The following is a 17,077-nucleotide window of genomic DNA, read 5'->3' as shown; positions in this document are numbered from 1 at the left end:
TTCATAGTGAGTTAAGTGTATTTGAAATAGGTATAATAAACTGATTTATCTAAATAAAGATTAAAACTAGATCATGAAAGATTTAAATATTTGCTATAAGATTTAAAACTTGTGTGGGTTACATGATTCTTTTTCATTGTTAATTATTTGACTTTTGCACTTTCACTTTTTTTACGCAGATTTCATGTGCTTGTCTAATTGTGCAAATACATGTAAAATGTGTTTTGTTTTTGTCAATGTTTCCTCTTAATTACAGATTCAGATCAAGATGACACCCAGTTTGAAGGGAGATCATAAACCTGCAGTAAATAAAAATAAAGATGGAAGCTTGAGGTTAAAGTTTGGTTTGATCAAAAAAGAAAGAGTTGTCCTGAGAAGGATTCCTCTTTTACGTGCCGAACCCGTGAAACCCAAGGACGTTTCAAGCCTGAGTCCTAAAAAGAATCTCACAGTGAACAACAATGTAGCTGCTGAAAAGAACAAAGCCTGTAATACAAAGGCATTGGGAAATGAAACGAAGGTCCGTGTGTCATGTTTTCAAGGTTATGTTTTAATGTAATTGTGCATGGTCAATTTGACATTGCCTAAAATAACCACATTTAGCTGTTTGGTTTTACACACAGGAACCATACTTATGCTTGTTATTTTTATATGTCGATTTATTCATTTTGGAAATACACATGCCCCCCACGCCGTGATAAAACGCCTCCTCATGAAACGCGTAGGTGGTGGGCTACTTACCTCCGTTTTTACATTATGATCCATTAAAATAATATTTTATACTTATGAGAACGCATCTCCACTTTTTTTCTCAGCTAACCTTTTGGAAGTGCTCTTCCTTTTCCCCCCCTATTTGCATTCACTCAAACTGTCCTCTAATTACCATTAGAAAAGGCAAGTAATTTTAAAGCCCAGATTTTTCATTGCAAAATGATATGCAACTTTCTATACAGTAGCCTGCGGAGTGCTTTTGGTTCAGCAAGGATTCACAGCTATAGTGTTAGAGTGAGCTGGAATGGACAAATTGGTAATGTATCTTCCCCATACATAGCTGTCTCTAGGCTAATAATAACATAATAAGCAGAGTGCTCATTCAAGCTTTGGCTAATAATACAGCAAGGATTTAAGTTAAAGCAGGAATAGGTATAGTCTACACAGTATACCATTAACTTTAATAACATAACGATGTTCATAATCGCTCAACAGGAGAAACAGACCTCCTTGGACTAGAGTGGCGGTCGCAATGATGTCATCCATGTGACCTGACATGCATTTCACGTCACAATAACTCTTTTTCGTCGTTCACTCTAGTCCAAGGAAGTCTGTTAAGGAGCTCCGATTTATTTTATTTCAATTTGACCATTAAGTGATCTGATATGATGAAAATGAAAGAGGAAAAGCAGGGGCAATTTAAAGGAAATATATAATCATTGATCTAGTTAGGTGAAACAAGTTCCTTGCAATTTCTCAGAACAAAATTTGGTAATTATATGGATGATCAGCAGCTTTTTGTTTGCATTATTTATATCATTTGTATTTTTCTTTACCAAATAGGTTCCTACTGAAATGCAACAGGTCAAAAGAAGGTTACCTGCTTTAGACAATATTGAAAATTCAAAGCGGAGAAAGAATTTAGAAGGACCTACTTTAAAGCAAGACTCTGAAACTATGTTTTCCAGTGTTCCAGTTACACCCAGATCACTACCTTCTTCAATGTCTTCTTCTCCCATAGGTTTACCTTTAGTAAGGAGTAGTCATCCTTCTTCAGTTAAGATAAGCTCTTATTTCACTATATTGCCTGGTTCTCTATCACTACCTAGTACTCCTCCATTAACAACCCATTCCCCTCACCCTATGAAGTCTCTTGACCAAATAATGCCCAATCCTCATCAAGTAATGCCTATTTCTACTCATTCAGAACCAAGCAACTCACAGGAAAAATCTGTGAGTAGCTCAAGCTGTGTCTCTTTCCGACTGAGTCAAGATCCTGTAGATTCTTTTACAAAGGTCTCTCCAGCCAACAAGTTATGCTCCGAGATGTTTTCTCCTTTGGATTTGGATGAAACTATCAGAGATGAGAAAATCCGACGGCTTAAACAACTTCTGATAGAACGAGAAGAAGCACTTCAGACAGTACGGAGTCAAATTAAAAATTAGACCCTTATTACACAACTGTTGTAATTTTAGCAGATAGGGCAATGAACCCAAAGGCTGTCATTTAGTGGGTGTTGGCATTTTAATTTTATTTTTGAAAACAGTCATGCATACCGTAATGTCCTCAAGGAAAATGCATCAGAGTGGGAATTAAATGATCATCTGACTAACGAAAGCTGACACCCAAATGAGACGATGTTCTCCCACATTTATTTTTTTCTTCTGTTCAATTTATTAGTTTCTGTTTAATTGTTGAATACTCCACTCTTAATAATAAATTCAGTGTGCTGCAGTTATTCATGTTTTATTTAACAGTTTAATTCCTTCCCTGTCACTGCATTTTATGTAATCGAAGGCAGTATGAGTCTTTAGTATAGTCTTGCGTTCATAGAAAAAAACATTAAATTATTTAATTGAAAAGAGTAATACAGTGAGAATTTGTTAAGTACGTGCATGTACGCATGTGTGTGAGAATGGGTGAAGTAGCTGCCTGCCTTTTGTCTCACCTCATCACAGAGTGCCAAAATGCGCACACACCCTCAAAAATCCTTAACACTCTAGTTATGCTGATATGACTAGGTTTAAATAGGGTCTTTCACATACGGAATCCTTGGTCTCCTTGTTCCTGATGTAACGTTTCATTAACATGTTATTTTCAAAGCTCACTAATATCAGGTTAAATCACATTTTCTGCGGAAAGGTGCAATGGGTTACGTATAACCGACATTAATGCTATTAATATCCAAAAGGTGTTCCATCTCCCTCCCCCCCCCCAACAACAGAGACTGACTTCTGTAAAATACAAAGTGACATATACGTCCCCCAACCCTCCTGTCAACAACAAACAAAATTGAACACACCTGAGAAGTATGCTAATTTGAATATGCAAAGTGTTCAAATAACATTAGCATATGTTTCAGGTGCGCTAATGAGGCATATGTGCTAATTATCCTATGCAAATTAGCTATATGGATATGCGTTAACTTTTATGAAGCATTTGAAGTAACCCACAATAATACATGGAGATTCTAGGGAGGTTAATTCTGCCAACTAGTGAGGCGATAGAACAAAACAAAAAGCGCAAAAGGTACACTTTACAATATAGCAAATTAAACAACCATGATATATGATTCTGTGGTGGATGCAGCTCTCAAAACAGATATCCAAGTCCATTTTACAGCGAGCACAAGAAAAAAGGAGGCGCAAATACCCTCAGGAAAAAGCTCTGTGGCTTGTGGACATGTAAATATAAATACAAAAATATATTTTTTTCCCCACAAAAGAACACTCAGCAGTCCTTCCAGGCTGAAAAAAAGAAGAACTCATATCTCCTAGTGAAAATTACAAAAGGAAAAACACATAGTGTAAACCGTTTTAATAACAACACACATAGAAAAACATGAAATGCACTCACAGCATGATTGATATAAACGAGTGGTGGGTGTTGTTTCCACCAGGACCCCCGCACCACTCAGCATAATCCGGGACTCGGGTGTTCCTGCAGCATGTAGCGCTATGATACTCCTCTCGGTCGGCTGATGTCTTGTATGGTAGTAGTCCCTGCTTGGCTGGGAGGCACGTGCGCACCGCGTCTCCTCCGAATCTCCCAAGATTTTGCAGGACCGTTGGAACACCTTTCCGTACTATACCCAAGAGTGGAAATACCAGCATACATCTGTGACGTGTCGCATTGGGTATATAAAATCCATCAATTGGACAAAAAGTCCTGTTTTGGGCACCTGCACAAATGCAGATACCACAACCCTATGCATTTCACCATTCTGACGGCTTCCTCAGGGGTTCATAATAGTCTGGTCTCACATGTCCATTTTCATATCAGACTAATTAGTTAATAGTGCAATTGATATTCAATTCTAAACAGGTGTGTTAGCGTAAAAAATATTAATTGATTGACAAATGGTCACACATACAATTAAAAAGTCCAATAGTTTACTGATTATATAAAGCGAAAATGCTAAAATAATGCTTTAAAGCGGCAGACCATGCAAGATCCTACATATGTGTTTTTTTTATAAATCAGTTCTGTACTATGAGAAAATACTTGTAGCCTTTTTTTTAAACAACTCTGAATTACATTTTTTATGTATTATAATGTAACAAGGGTTTTTTTGCTTCTATAGCAACCATTTACACATTCACATCCCCTTCCTCTTCTGAAACAGGCTCTGACACACCCCATTTCAGGCTCTCTCTAGCAGTGCATCAATTGTATCTAGTGACTGCCTGGTCACATGATCTTCCCCACGGAACTTTGTCATATTAATATGCAAATGCATTCCACTGACAGCAGAATATTCCTCTGCAGCCATTTAGTGAACCCCCGAGCTGAATCTTCGCCGATTGATCACAGGAAAATGGATCAATTGGCAACTTAGCTAATTACTTATCATTGTGTGGATTGTACTGATACACATATTAAAGGGGGAAAAAACAGCAGCTTGGCCGGCTGCTTTAATTCTATGCTAAATTGAGACATATACATCACACTAGACAAAATGGATACAATGTAAAAAAACTGCTGATACACTGTCATGATTGTACCCAATTTTCCAACTCTAACTGTCCATGAAATGGTGTGGGGAGAGCGGAGGCGCGCTAACGCTGAGGCTTGCCAGCTTCAGTCAGCGCGATTGCACGGACTTGCAGGCGAGCCAGCGTGCGCGAAGAGAGCCGGGGGGAGGTGGTTGGAGGCGGGGCAGTGACATCGCTGGGCCAATCGCCCGCGACGCACTGACGTCAATGTCACGGAGGTTTTCAGCCGACAGCGCGCTGAAAAACAGCTTGGCGCTCGGCTGAAACCTCCAACTCGTCAGCACACCTGCGGACGCTCGCGTGAGCCCCCTCTCAAGGCATCCTCATTGAGGATGCAGGGGCTCAGCGCGGAGCGTCCGCACGCCTCAGCATGGCCTGTCCGTCTATGGACTCAGCCTAATGCCTGGGACATAGTTGTTCTAGCGGTGCTTTCCCTGGCCTTACACAGCGCGCCGTCCGTGGGCGTATCGGGGGTGGGTCTGGGGGCGGGCCAGTGACATCACGGAGCTGGTTCACCCTCATTGGGCGAACCGCTCACGTGACCGGGCCTGCGCTCCGGCAAGCGGGGAAATTTCAAAACTCCGTCAGACACACGCTTCCCCAAGCGTGCTGAAGCGTGCGCGGGCCCCTGCTAAAGCCGCTCTCATTGTGGCTGCAGGGGCTCAGTGCCGAGCAGCAGCACGGGTCAGCGCATAAGCGCTGACCATGCCCAAGGCCTAAATTGACCTCTGTTCATTTAATGTAAAATGGGTTTATACTCCATCTAAGTCTCCCGCCAGGGCTCCACTATTTGTTGTTCCTAAATAGAGGGAACTTTGAGACCATTGTGCTTTGAATAAGGTCACCATTAAGAATAGATACCATCTGTCGGAGATGCATATTTGCTTATTAATAAGTATGTAACAAGGTTAGTCCACCCTGTCTCTCTTTCCCCCCTGTCACATAAGTCCTTAGCAGTCTAGGCTGTGACAGGCTATCCTGTGGGCAATCGACCTCCCTCATGCTCTTCTCTGAGTGACAGTAGTGGTGGTGGTGGTGACTCATGGTGGTGACACTCGTGTGTAGCCTATCAGGGTACAGATCTTGAGCCCTCCCCTTCTGGTTCCTCAGAGGGGCAGTGCCACATTTAGTGAGTTCTCTCCCACCCCTCCTTGTTACCAATCATCTATTTCATTTTTGAAATTGCTAGTGCAATCATAGGCAAATTTTGTTTGCACAATACACTCAGTATATTCTTGCACAGCACATTTTTTCATAATATACTCACATTACCCAGAAATTATAGATAATGGTTTGTGTTGTCCATTCAGTAATCCTAAACCTATTTTCCCATTCATATAACTTTCTAAACAGTGAGCAATAAATCCCTGTTACCCTTTTAATTTAAAAAATGTGTATCTCAAAATAAATCAGTTCCCTTAAAATAAATTGTATCAACATAGATGTGTAACATGTGTAAATACATATATTATTATGACCATCCACGTAATTTAAAGCTGCAGTTCAGTCTTTTTTTTTTTTATTTATTTTTTTACTTCAATAGTTTCATGTGTGCAATCTCTAATTACCTAAAGAACTGTATAGCTGCAGGTCAATTCGTTCTCCATGTATTGATCGGCGAAATTTAGTGACATCATTAGTGAAGGGATCTGTTTTTCTTCTGCTTCTTTCTCTCAGTGGAAGCTCATGAATATTCATGAGCACTCCTCCACTGACATGTGCTAGAGGGAGGGCAGGGCTGACAAAGGGGTGTGCCAGGGCTTGTGACAGGACATGAAGGGGCGGTGCCTTAGCAAATGATTGTTAAAATAGAATACAAGAAAATTGGTCTTTCAAAGTTGTTTATTTAAAAACAGAAAATGCTAAAAGTATTTTTTCTTACTACAGAACTGATTTATTAAAAAAAACACACATGCAGGATATTGACTGAACTGCAGCTTTAAGTGGCATTCCCAGTATTCTATACCATGTATTACACCTTTTATAACCAGAGACTAGTATGTATACAATTAATAAAAAATGTAGATTTATAAAAGAAATGTAGACTGTTCTCACTACGCTTATTTATGTCAAAAATACATGTATGTATATGTGTGTGTGTGCATGTTCACTGCATGTGCATGTGCGTTTGTGTGTGGCAAATCTTATTTTGCATTTGGAACAAGAGCATGTTTCTGTTTTTGTTTTTACAAACATGCAAATTCTTATCATATGGCAACAAAAATAAAAATGCAGAATTCAAATGCCAAATATTCAAAGTTCAGAATTTGAATAAAAATTAAAATGTCCCAAGAGAAAACAATGTCCTGGAATTCTCTTGAGATTTAAACATCCAAGAGGATAATATTAAACCCGTGCTTCTCTGTGGACTGCAACAAGACCTGCAAAAAATAAGAACAGGTGCAGACTTACCAGCATAATATAGTTAGTATTACTGTATGCTTACATGCTTAACGATATCCAATTTCTTAAGATTCCTGTAGGCTGCCTAATCTAATGTAACGGGTGTTCATGTCTGGTCTGACCCACCCAATCTTACATTGGCCCCTGTGGTCTATCCAGCCCCGTTACATGTCTATGTATGATGGTGCACCTGTAGGCAACAGGACTCCTGAGTCTCCCGCTTGATGGTATTGGGGGATGTCAAGCAAGACAGGTATCTGAGGTAGTGGGTGACGAGTCCTACTCACATCATGTGCAGCGCCTCCACCTCATCGGGATCTATGCATATGCAGGTAGATGGTCCTGATGAGGAACTCCTTCGTGGTGGCGAGGGCCCCAGGAGAGTAATTGCAAACTCACACCAGGGGATTCTCTTTGCACAAGTCATCTTTATTGTTCCAGAGGTGGGCGAGCTGCCCTTTGCAGTAAATCGTCTCAGCCGCACATTCTCCGTGATTCCCTTCAAAAGGTACGCCCTCCCAATGGAGTGGGATTCCCTCTCCCCGTAGGGAGATCACCCCTGTGCCAGGTCCCTGGACACAGTTGGCCTTAGCTAACTTAAAGATTAGTTGGTACCTCTAGTTACGACACTAGGGGGCACCTTACACTTGTGACTTCAACCTTCCACTTCTACGCACGCAACAACTAACTTTAGGCCGTGTAGTGCCTTATATACCTCAGGAGGCAGGCACATCTCTGAGGTCACTAACAATGGACTCAAAACATGTAGCCACTCCCATCCATACATAGGGCACCTCACCAGGGTGTGAGGACAAACCTCCATAATTACTGCTGGCACTCCTGTAACTTACCAGGTCTTGCTGCCAGCAGGAGAGATGACAGTAGGCATTGTTAGGCATGACTACACTAACATATTACAGAACATACCCCAATCATCTTTCTACTTATACCTGGCCTTGAAAAGCATACCCGCGAAACGCGCGCGTCGGCACCACGTAGTCACGTGCACGCGCAGAGCCCCAGTTCACAGACGCTGACTCCACGCGATCAGAGGAAGTCAGCGTGGCTCGGCTGCGGCACACACCTTACCATACAGACCTGATGGTCCTAAGAGCCAAAACTCGGGAACGATTTATACATCTGGCCAAATAGAAAGCAGTGATATGCTTAAGAGAGTACTATCTTGCTGTTATCCGAGCACCTTATTTATAAGACAGGATTTTACCTCAAACAGCTCACAGTACCTTAACCCAGTCATGTAAATCTGGGGTGCCAGTTTCTATAGCATATATGTAACAGCGCAGCACCAACTAGGCAAAGGCTATATACTACTTACCAATCCACTGGTCCTTAAAGGTGCAGCTCTTAGCTACAACTCCACATGTGTTCAACTAGGAGTTAAAGCAGTGTCCATACATCCATCAGTAAACCATTTGAGTACTAGTGTTTACCAAGGATCTACACAATTCACCTCCAAGGTTCACACGCTATATATATATATCTCTGGTCTATACTATACGGTTACCCACAACATATCCCAGTTGGCGTCAGCATAGCACACTTGGTGCACACCTACCACAACTGGATATTCATACAATTATACCTCTATCTGACTGCAATATCCAGCAGCACATTGTTAGGTTCTACCAATCTTGTGCACCAATAAAGTACTCATTTACTGTGGCACTACATATATGACAACCACTATCGTCCCTCACAATACTTACCTCTAGCCTATCGCTCCATATGAAGGTGGCTAGGGCCAGTGAGTTCACAAACACTGGACTTTACCACCCTATCTGACGCTCCTCTGGAGTACCTAACCCCAAGAGCTTGTTAAACACTTGTCACTATTTAATACTTGTTTTAAACCCCATTGTTTTAACTATATGTTTGAATAAATAATAGTTTTTAATTTACTCACCATCTCACTTAGGAATAGAGTGCTGTATAGGGGTTCTGTGTGTCTTTAGTATTACTCTTTATCTGCCCCTAAAAGCACCATTCCATTCATTACAAGCTGTAGCGGGGGTACCTAACCAGTATACAAACCTTGTTCTTGTATAGTGCTGCTAGTTTTACATAGCGCTATACAGAGACATTTTGCAGACACAGTCCCTGCCCTGTGGAGCTTACAATCTATGGGGTTTTTTTGGTGCCTGAGGCACAGGGAGATAAAGTGACTTCCCCAAGTTCACAAGGAGCTGACGTCGGGAATTGAACCAGGTTCAAACTCAGTGCCAGTCAGTGTTTTTACTCACTGAGTCGCTCCTTCTCCTTCCTTAGGAAGAGGCACTCCGTGCTTACTCAATTCATTCTCTAATTCCTTAACACTTTCTTCAAGTATTTATTTTTCTCTTTTAATTTGGTAAAACGGAATCCACTCACCATTTCTACCAGCACCTATTTTACCTCTGAACTTATACTGATACTGAGACTTCTTTCCTTCAACTCTGCAATGATTATGCCTGTTGTTAAAATTTCTGCCATCATTCCATATTCTACCCCTGGTCTCACGTAACCCAAACACTGGTTTAATAATTTGTACTTTGTCCCACTCCAACTGCGAACGTTGTATCCATCTCTCATACTCCTCTTTCAATCCTGCCATTAAACCCATGTATTCAACCACATGCTCTGGAACTAATGACAGAATCAGATCCCTGACACTTGCTGCCTTCCATAGTGCGTCTCATTTGTTCCCTGTTAGCAGAATCTGTAGCATCTTTATCTGATGCAGCACATAAATTAATTATTCTCCTTGCACAACTGGTAATGCTTTCATTTGGCATCAAACCCACAATCCTTTCTGACTACACAGAACTGTATCTTAAAAAAATTCTCCCTGCACTTCAGTAAAAAGGTTGGGAAATCCTGAGTGAAACTTTCAATATTAGTTCTTTTGTCACCTAAATCTTTTAGTGCAATGTTCATTAAACCCTGTTCAGTAATATTATTTGTTTTTCCCCACTGTAAAATGCTATAAATCCGTAGACGCATAAGGCCGTGCTTACAGAGACGGCGACGCAACCGATGACGTCACCCGTCGCCGTCACCATTGCAAAAGTTATATTTTAAGTTTAGGCGACGTCGCTGGCTACAAGGCCAGTGACGTCAGAAACGGGGGAGGGCAGAGGCACCGAGAACTCCTGATTGGCCGCAAGGGGAGAGCGTCGCCGAAAAAATTAAATATCAGTGACTACCAGATTTTTGGTAGCACTATCGCTCTGTCACTTTGTCGCCGTTGCGTGCACTATAAGCACTATAAGCACCGACGACGGCGACAATGGATTTGTCACTTCTGTCACCACTGACTTCCGTCTCCAATCAACTACATTCACGCCGCCAAAGAAGTTTCACTTGAAAAACCAAGTTCTTCCTTCAAATATCTAGATTTAAAATCCATTTAGATTGCTGTCTTAATAGTTGTTCCACATTATCACCCCAAACCTGTAAGCCAAAGGTGAACCTTTATGGGAGTTCAGGAAATGCCTGGCAACACATGTAAGTTTTTTTGTTACAAGACATCTTTAGTAGCCTTACTAATATTACACGCATGCTCTACTATGCAATTCTTTAGATTACAAATCCACATACAATAGTCGGAAAGAGCAAGATAGAGCATATATAACCCCAGCGGTGCAACAGTTAATATAATCTTTAATGATCAACTCATTGCTTCAGGTATTATCCCACCAAAAAAAAAAAAATGTTTAGGTGACATATCGAAAACATTTGCAGGAGCCACAAGGAAAAAACCCCAAGATGTTATATTTTCTTACAGTTCTACTAAAGTGACTATGTACAAGTTAATCACAGAGGTTAGAAGACCTTCTCCCTGTCATATGAACTTGTGATTACATTGATTTCAACAACTCTTCATAACTTAATAATACCCCCCAATGTTGAGATAGAAGCTGAATTTGCGCAGGACTTATAGCACCTATAGATTTAGTGCATAGTGCAAAGAATAAGGCTACTTATAATCCCAGGGTGAGGTGCAAAAATTAGTAGGCAAATATGATTTATAGACAGAAATGAAAATACCTACTTGCAAAGAAAGGCACACAAGTGCAACGAACATAAATTGGAAAGAAACTGTAAAAATTAACTTTAAAAAAAAAATGTATTAATCAATGATACGGATAATTAAAATAAACCAAACCACAGTGGGTATCCTTTGTCTGTACATAGGGGGTGGGATAGATGTAGGTCACAGCAGAGTGCAGCATTGTCTCTCACTTGGACAAGCAGTATTTTTGATTGAGGTGAGCTAACCCAGCAGCGTGCAAACTGGGGGGCCCGAGATTTTTTTGGGGGGGAGGGGCGCGGCCAGTTGCAGAGGTCCCGTGCTCTCCCCCTAGTCATTTAAATGAAATGCCGGGGGACCGCGCGAGGCCTCTGAAACCTCTACTTATCGAGGTTCACCCGACTCCAGGACGCTTTACCATGGCAACGCAGCATCAAATGACGCCGCGGGGTCATGTGACATCACGGTTGCCACGGTAACGTGACGTCAAATGACCGCGAGGTAAGGAGGGGACACACACCAAAGAGGAGAGCAGGCATGGGGGGCGCAGCAAAAAAAGTTTGCGCGCCCCTGAGCTAACCACTAACTGCTACATACAGTTAGGTATTAAGTACTCTAATATCAGCTTATGTGATCTGTAACGTACATTATAGGCTAAAGTTCTAAAATTCCGGGCATTATTGAAATCCCTGCTCTCTGATTGCTTAAAATTCCGGGCATTATCCAATCAATAATGGCCCGGAATTTTTGGCACTCTGCCAAGTTTTTCAGCCAATCAGCTTTCAGTTCTCATTCACAAAGAGTGAGATCAGCTCTCAGAGAGGGGAGGTAATTGGACAGGAGGCAGCAGCCAGGCACTGACTCCTCCTCCACCCTGCCTGCAGCCAGACACTGACTCCTCCCCCTCCCTGCCTGCAGCCAGACACTGACTCCTCCCCTCCCTGCCTGCAGCCAGACACTGACTCCTCCCCCTCCTTGCAGCCAGGCACTTACTCCTCCCCCTCCCTGCCTGCAGCCAGGCACTGACTCCTCCCCCTCCCTGCCTGCAGCCAGACACTGACTCCCCCCCTGCCTGCAGCCAGACACTGACTCCTCCCCCTCCCTGCCTGCAGCCAGACACTGACTCCCCCCCTGCCTGCAGCCAGACACTGACTCCTCCCCCTCCCTGCCTGCAGCCAGACACTGACCCCTCCCCCTCCCTACCTGCAGCCAGACACTGACTCCTCCCCCTCCCTGCAGCCAGACACTGACTCCTCCCCCTCCCTGCAGCCAGGCACTGACTCCTCCCCCCTCCCTGCCTGCAGCCAGACACTGACTCCTCCCCCTCCCTGCCTGCAGCCAGACACTGACTCCCCCCCCTGCCTGCAGCCAGACACTGACTGCTCCCCCTCCCTGCCTGCAGCCAGACACTGACTCCCCCCCTGCCTGCAGCCAGACACTGACTCCTCCCCCTCCCTGCCTGCAGCCAGACACTGACTCCTCCCCTCCCTGCCTGCAGCCAGACACTGACTCCTCCCCCTCCTTGCAGCCAGGCACTTACTCCTCCCCCTCCCTGCCTGCAGCCAGGCACTGACTCCTCCCCCTCCCTGCCTGCAGCCAGACACTGACTCCCCCCCTGCCTGCAGCCAGACACTGACTCCTCCCCCTCCCTGCCTGCAGCCAGACACTGACTCCCCCCCTGCCTGCAGCCAGACACTGACTCCTCCCCCTCCCTGCCTGCAGCCAGACACTGACCCCTCCCCCTCCCTACCTGCAGCCAGACACTGACTCCTCCCCCTCCCTGCAGCCAGACACTGACTCCTCCCCCTCCCTGCAGCCAGGCACTGACTCCTCCCCCCTCCCTGCCTGCAGCCAGACACTGACTCCTCCCCCTCCCTGCCTGCAGCCAGACACTGACTCCCCCCCCTGCCTGCAGCCAGACACTGACTGCTCCCCCTCCCTGCCTGCAGCCAGACACTGACTCCCCCCCTGCCTGCAGCCAGACACTGACTCCTCCCCTCCCTACCTGCAGCCAGTAGAATGTATCTTACGCTACATGCGCTACATCGAAGATGTGTTTCTCATATGGGGGGGTGGGGGGGGTGACAGGAATCTATTGCTTCAGCTTGAAGCTAAAAGGATTTTTGAACTAAAGACAATGTCTCTGAATGGCCTGAATGAAGATTTTAAATTAGGATGCTTCCTATAACAGTTTTTTCCGCTTTGTCGTTAGAACACCACCTCATTCTTCTCATCTAAAGATTTAGGCAGCAGCTGTGATTTTATGGCATTGCACATGGGACCCTCTCAATGTTTAAAGTGTAATTGGTGATAGTTACCGTTTCAGTGCTGCATTTCTCCGACTATAGTTTTACCACTGTCTACCCATCCCTTCACGTCCCTGTCACTCGCACTCGTCTCCCATGGTTTCCTCCGCCATCTACAACTGCAGTCTTCAGTGATGACAACTAGACAATATATATATATATATATATATTATACACAGAGCGCTCAACCTAAATTCTACAATGTGATAATTGCAGTATAATAATGTGTGATAATCTATCTCAATGTGAAAAAAACTAATGTGATATACTCCCAAATACAACCATCTAGTGTATGTGGGATGGCAGCCTTAGGACAATATAACAAGTCTATCCAGCGAATTGTAACAACAATATGAACAAATAATAGAGTCCTGGCGCGAATATCATAGAGAATACCAGTCCTTTAGAAGAAATGGGGAGGGTGGAAAAAATGGAATCCAGGTCAGTCCTGTTCACACTGTTCCTTTCTCTATACGGAGTATTCTCTTGTTCCTATTCTCTGATCTTGGTGTTCTGCAAGGAAAAATACAAAAGCAAAAAACCATTGCGCAGTATCCTCTGAGTGATATAAACACCTTTCCCCAGCCACTAAATACTTATAGCAAGGCTGTAGGGAATGGACACTGATTGGTATCTTTGCCTCTGGTTCCAGGTAGCCACCGTACACACCGGATCACTCCGCACCACTTGTTGTCCTCAGATATCCATCCACTCAGATAAAAGTACCCAAAGGATATATAAGGCAAACATGGTGCAAATACCGCTAGTATATAAAAATGTATTAAAAAGACATAGCAAAAACACCACAAGGTGTCACACTCACATTAAAAATGTGATGGTTGAACCATCTACAACGTGCCGTCCGCTGCCTGTAAGTTCCAAGCTGCATACACTAGTTGCTGGGGTTAGATCCCTTGCTCCCTCCTTCTCGCGGCTGCGACTCCAATGAGATCCTCCCCCCGATGTAAATGCTACTAGGTTGCTGCTCTCTTCCTACGTGCACGGAGTGATGTCACCAATAAGCTCCACCCTACGCGTTTCGTAACTATCGCGTTACTTCGTCAGGGTTGTGGAGCTTAGATGTGGACACTACTTATATATAGCCTGAAGTTTTCAACTGAGTCTGCGCCAGATATGGATTCCAATTTGCTCTTAACAGATCGGCTAGTGGGCGTCCTCTCTACCCGCGTCATAATGATGACTCCGTGATATGCAAATTGGGTCCGTCTTCAGTGTCGTGTATCTCCTCCCATAGTCTCCAAGTCCTGTTTATTTGCCTATATCAACTTGTGAAGCACAATGTAAATTGTTATGTAGCATATCAAGGGTGCCCTATAGATTTTCCAATATGGGTATAACACACTGTTATGGTCCAATCAGTCGCATGTATACAGGGAGGGGGCATATTATATCTTGTGCCATCCCATTAGCTCTTAGATTGGTTTAGGAGACTATGGTATCTGTGTTTATTAACTGTGTGCAGCTGGTCTCAGCTGCTTTTGGGAGGGTAGTGGCCCCTCCCCCCAAGGTTTAAGTTTGCCCCTCCCAACTTTCCAAGTTGGCATGTCAGTTTCATTCTGCCAGGTTACGACAGATCCAATGCGATCATTCTTCCTGTAATTATACAGGTTAATAAGAATTTTAACCCAGGGAGTCTTAGGACCTGCTACGGTCATGCCTTGAAAGTGGCAGAGGGCTTAAGAAGCTTTGGCCAAAGGGTTAAACTAAATGAACCTTTTTTCAAGAGAATATGTAGGTATTGCACTGTGTATTTTTGTCACATTGGAAGTAGCTTTGGGCATCTTTGTCTGTTTTTGTATAAATTTTAATTTTAAACTGAGGAAACTATGCAAACATTTGGCCACTAGGGGCCGCATTAATATAACCACTAGTCATAAGATTCCACTACACTGATTGTTATTTGGGTTTCTTACCAGCAGGGTGAAGGCTAAAAGAAGAGGAAAATAATAGTGTGCATAAGACTAACTTTATTCTGCATGCAGCTTATAAAAGTAGAGGTGGTCATCTCAAAACAGCATAATGCAAATATTGTATAACTACGCATAGATATACAGATAAATAGTTTAAACCCTAATGTAATGCACATCCTCCAGACATTTCATGAGAGTCAAATGTTTAATCAAATAAATAGAACAGGAAAAAAAAACAAGAAAAAATAATGGGGGGGGGCCAATGAGGATTAAGTGCCCAATGGGGAATTTCATTTGAAAACAGCCCTATTGGTTGCTTTGGCATATAAAGAATCTGCCCCTAAGTAAAAACTAGGGCAATGTGCCCTACTGAATTTAAACCATTCAGTAGTCTAAGGTGTGAAGTAAATTAATATACCATGGGGAAAAAAACAGGTACCGTACACTTGAAAAATCCAAATAATCCAAACATGAGTTATGAGCATAGATGTATGTAAACGTCATCCCAAAAAATAACCACTTGCACAATACACACAAACCAGGGAATTTACATAGTCATTTTAAGCAATGAGAACTCAATCACCATTCCTGTAAATCAGTGACTATTATCAGGAAATAGATTATTTAAAAAACTTGAAAGAAGCTTCGGTAATGTAATGGTAGTAAAATCACTACCGGTGTTAAAATACCTGCCTATTGTGTATTGTATTGTATCTTTATTTATACATTTCCAGCAAGATATATGATAGAAGACATAGACTTCTATGTCTTTTATCCCCTGTACCCAATTTTGCAACTCTCGTCTATGATATGTCGGTGAATTGACTGTATAACCTCTGTTCGTTTAATGTAACCATGTATTGTTATAACTCTGTGCCCAGGACATACGTGAAAGTGAGAGGTAACTCTCAATGTATTACTTCCTGGGAAAACATTTGATAAATAAATAAATAATATGACAGGGAAGACTATAATGACAAATTAGTGCATCCTGCAGATAAGTAACCATTGGGGGAAATGAGTCTTTGCTCCAAACAGTTTACAATGTAATAATAATAATAATAATAAAAAAATAATAATAAATAAATATATATATATATATATATATACACATATGTAATTTATACAGAAATATACAAAAGCACTGATGTATATGTATATATTTATTAATAAACCCATAGGTATACATTAAATACTGTATACAATATATATATATATATTGGCTTGTGTAATACAAGCTTGAGACAAAAGGTGGCACTGAGTGCTCATTTGCATGTCATTTCCCAGAATCCCTTGCTGCAGTGGAAGCGCTGTATGCTGGGTGACAATGGGGAAAGACAGGGTTGCACACCTGTCTAAGACATGCAAATGAACATACAGTAATATTTACAGTTGATATATATATATATATATATATATATATATATATATATATATATATATATATATATATTAATAAACCCATTAATAGGTATACATTAAATATTTTATATAATATATATATATATACACACTCAGATCTGAAACTCTTTCGTTTGTTTGTTCACAATATATATATTCTATATATATCTATATACATATATATGTTTGTTTTTGGTTTGTTTGTTTGTTTTAATGTTTATATTCAACTCTTTTAAAGCCTCAACCCGACTGTCTGACTCAAACGCCTCCCGGAAGTGACGTCAACCGGATTCACAAAC

General features: G+C 42.3%; 1 protein-coding gene across 3 annotated transcripts in view; it reads left to right on the top strand.

Annotated features, from left to right (window-relative positions):
• The window catches only part of LOC142490480 (uncharacterized), a 30,704-nt gene extending 28,254 nt beyond the window's left edge, over positions 1-2,450 (top strand). For all 3 annotated transcript variants that reach the window (XM_075592832.1, XM_075592830.1, XM_075592831.1), the window contains 2 exons: positions 257-520; positions 1,555-2,450. In XM_075592832.1, the coding sequence (XP_075448947.1) occupies positions 257-520; positions 1,555-2,157 (867 nt within the window). In that variant the 3' untranslated portion in view covers positions 2,158-2,450. The remainder of the gene's footprint in view (positions 1-256; positions 521-1,554) is intronic.
• Positions 2,451-17,077: the final 14,627 nt, after the last annotated feature.

Source organism: Ascaphus truei, chromosome 3 (genome assembly GCF_040206685.1).
Source record: "Ascaphus truei isolate aAscTru1 chromosome 3, aAscTru1.hap1, whole genome shotgun sequence".
NCBI lineage: Eukaryota > Metazoa > Chordata > Amphibia > Anura > Ascaphidae > Ascaphus > Ascaphus truei.
The sequence above is the reverse complement of the archived record's forward strand: the minus strand, read 5'-3'. Positions and strand labels throughout refer to the sequence as shown.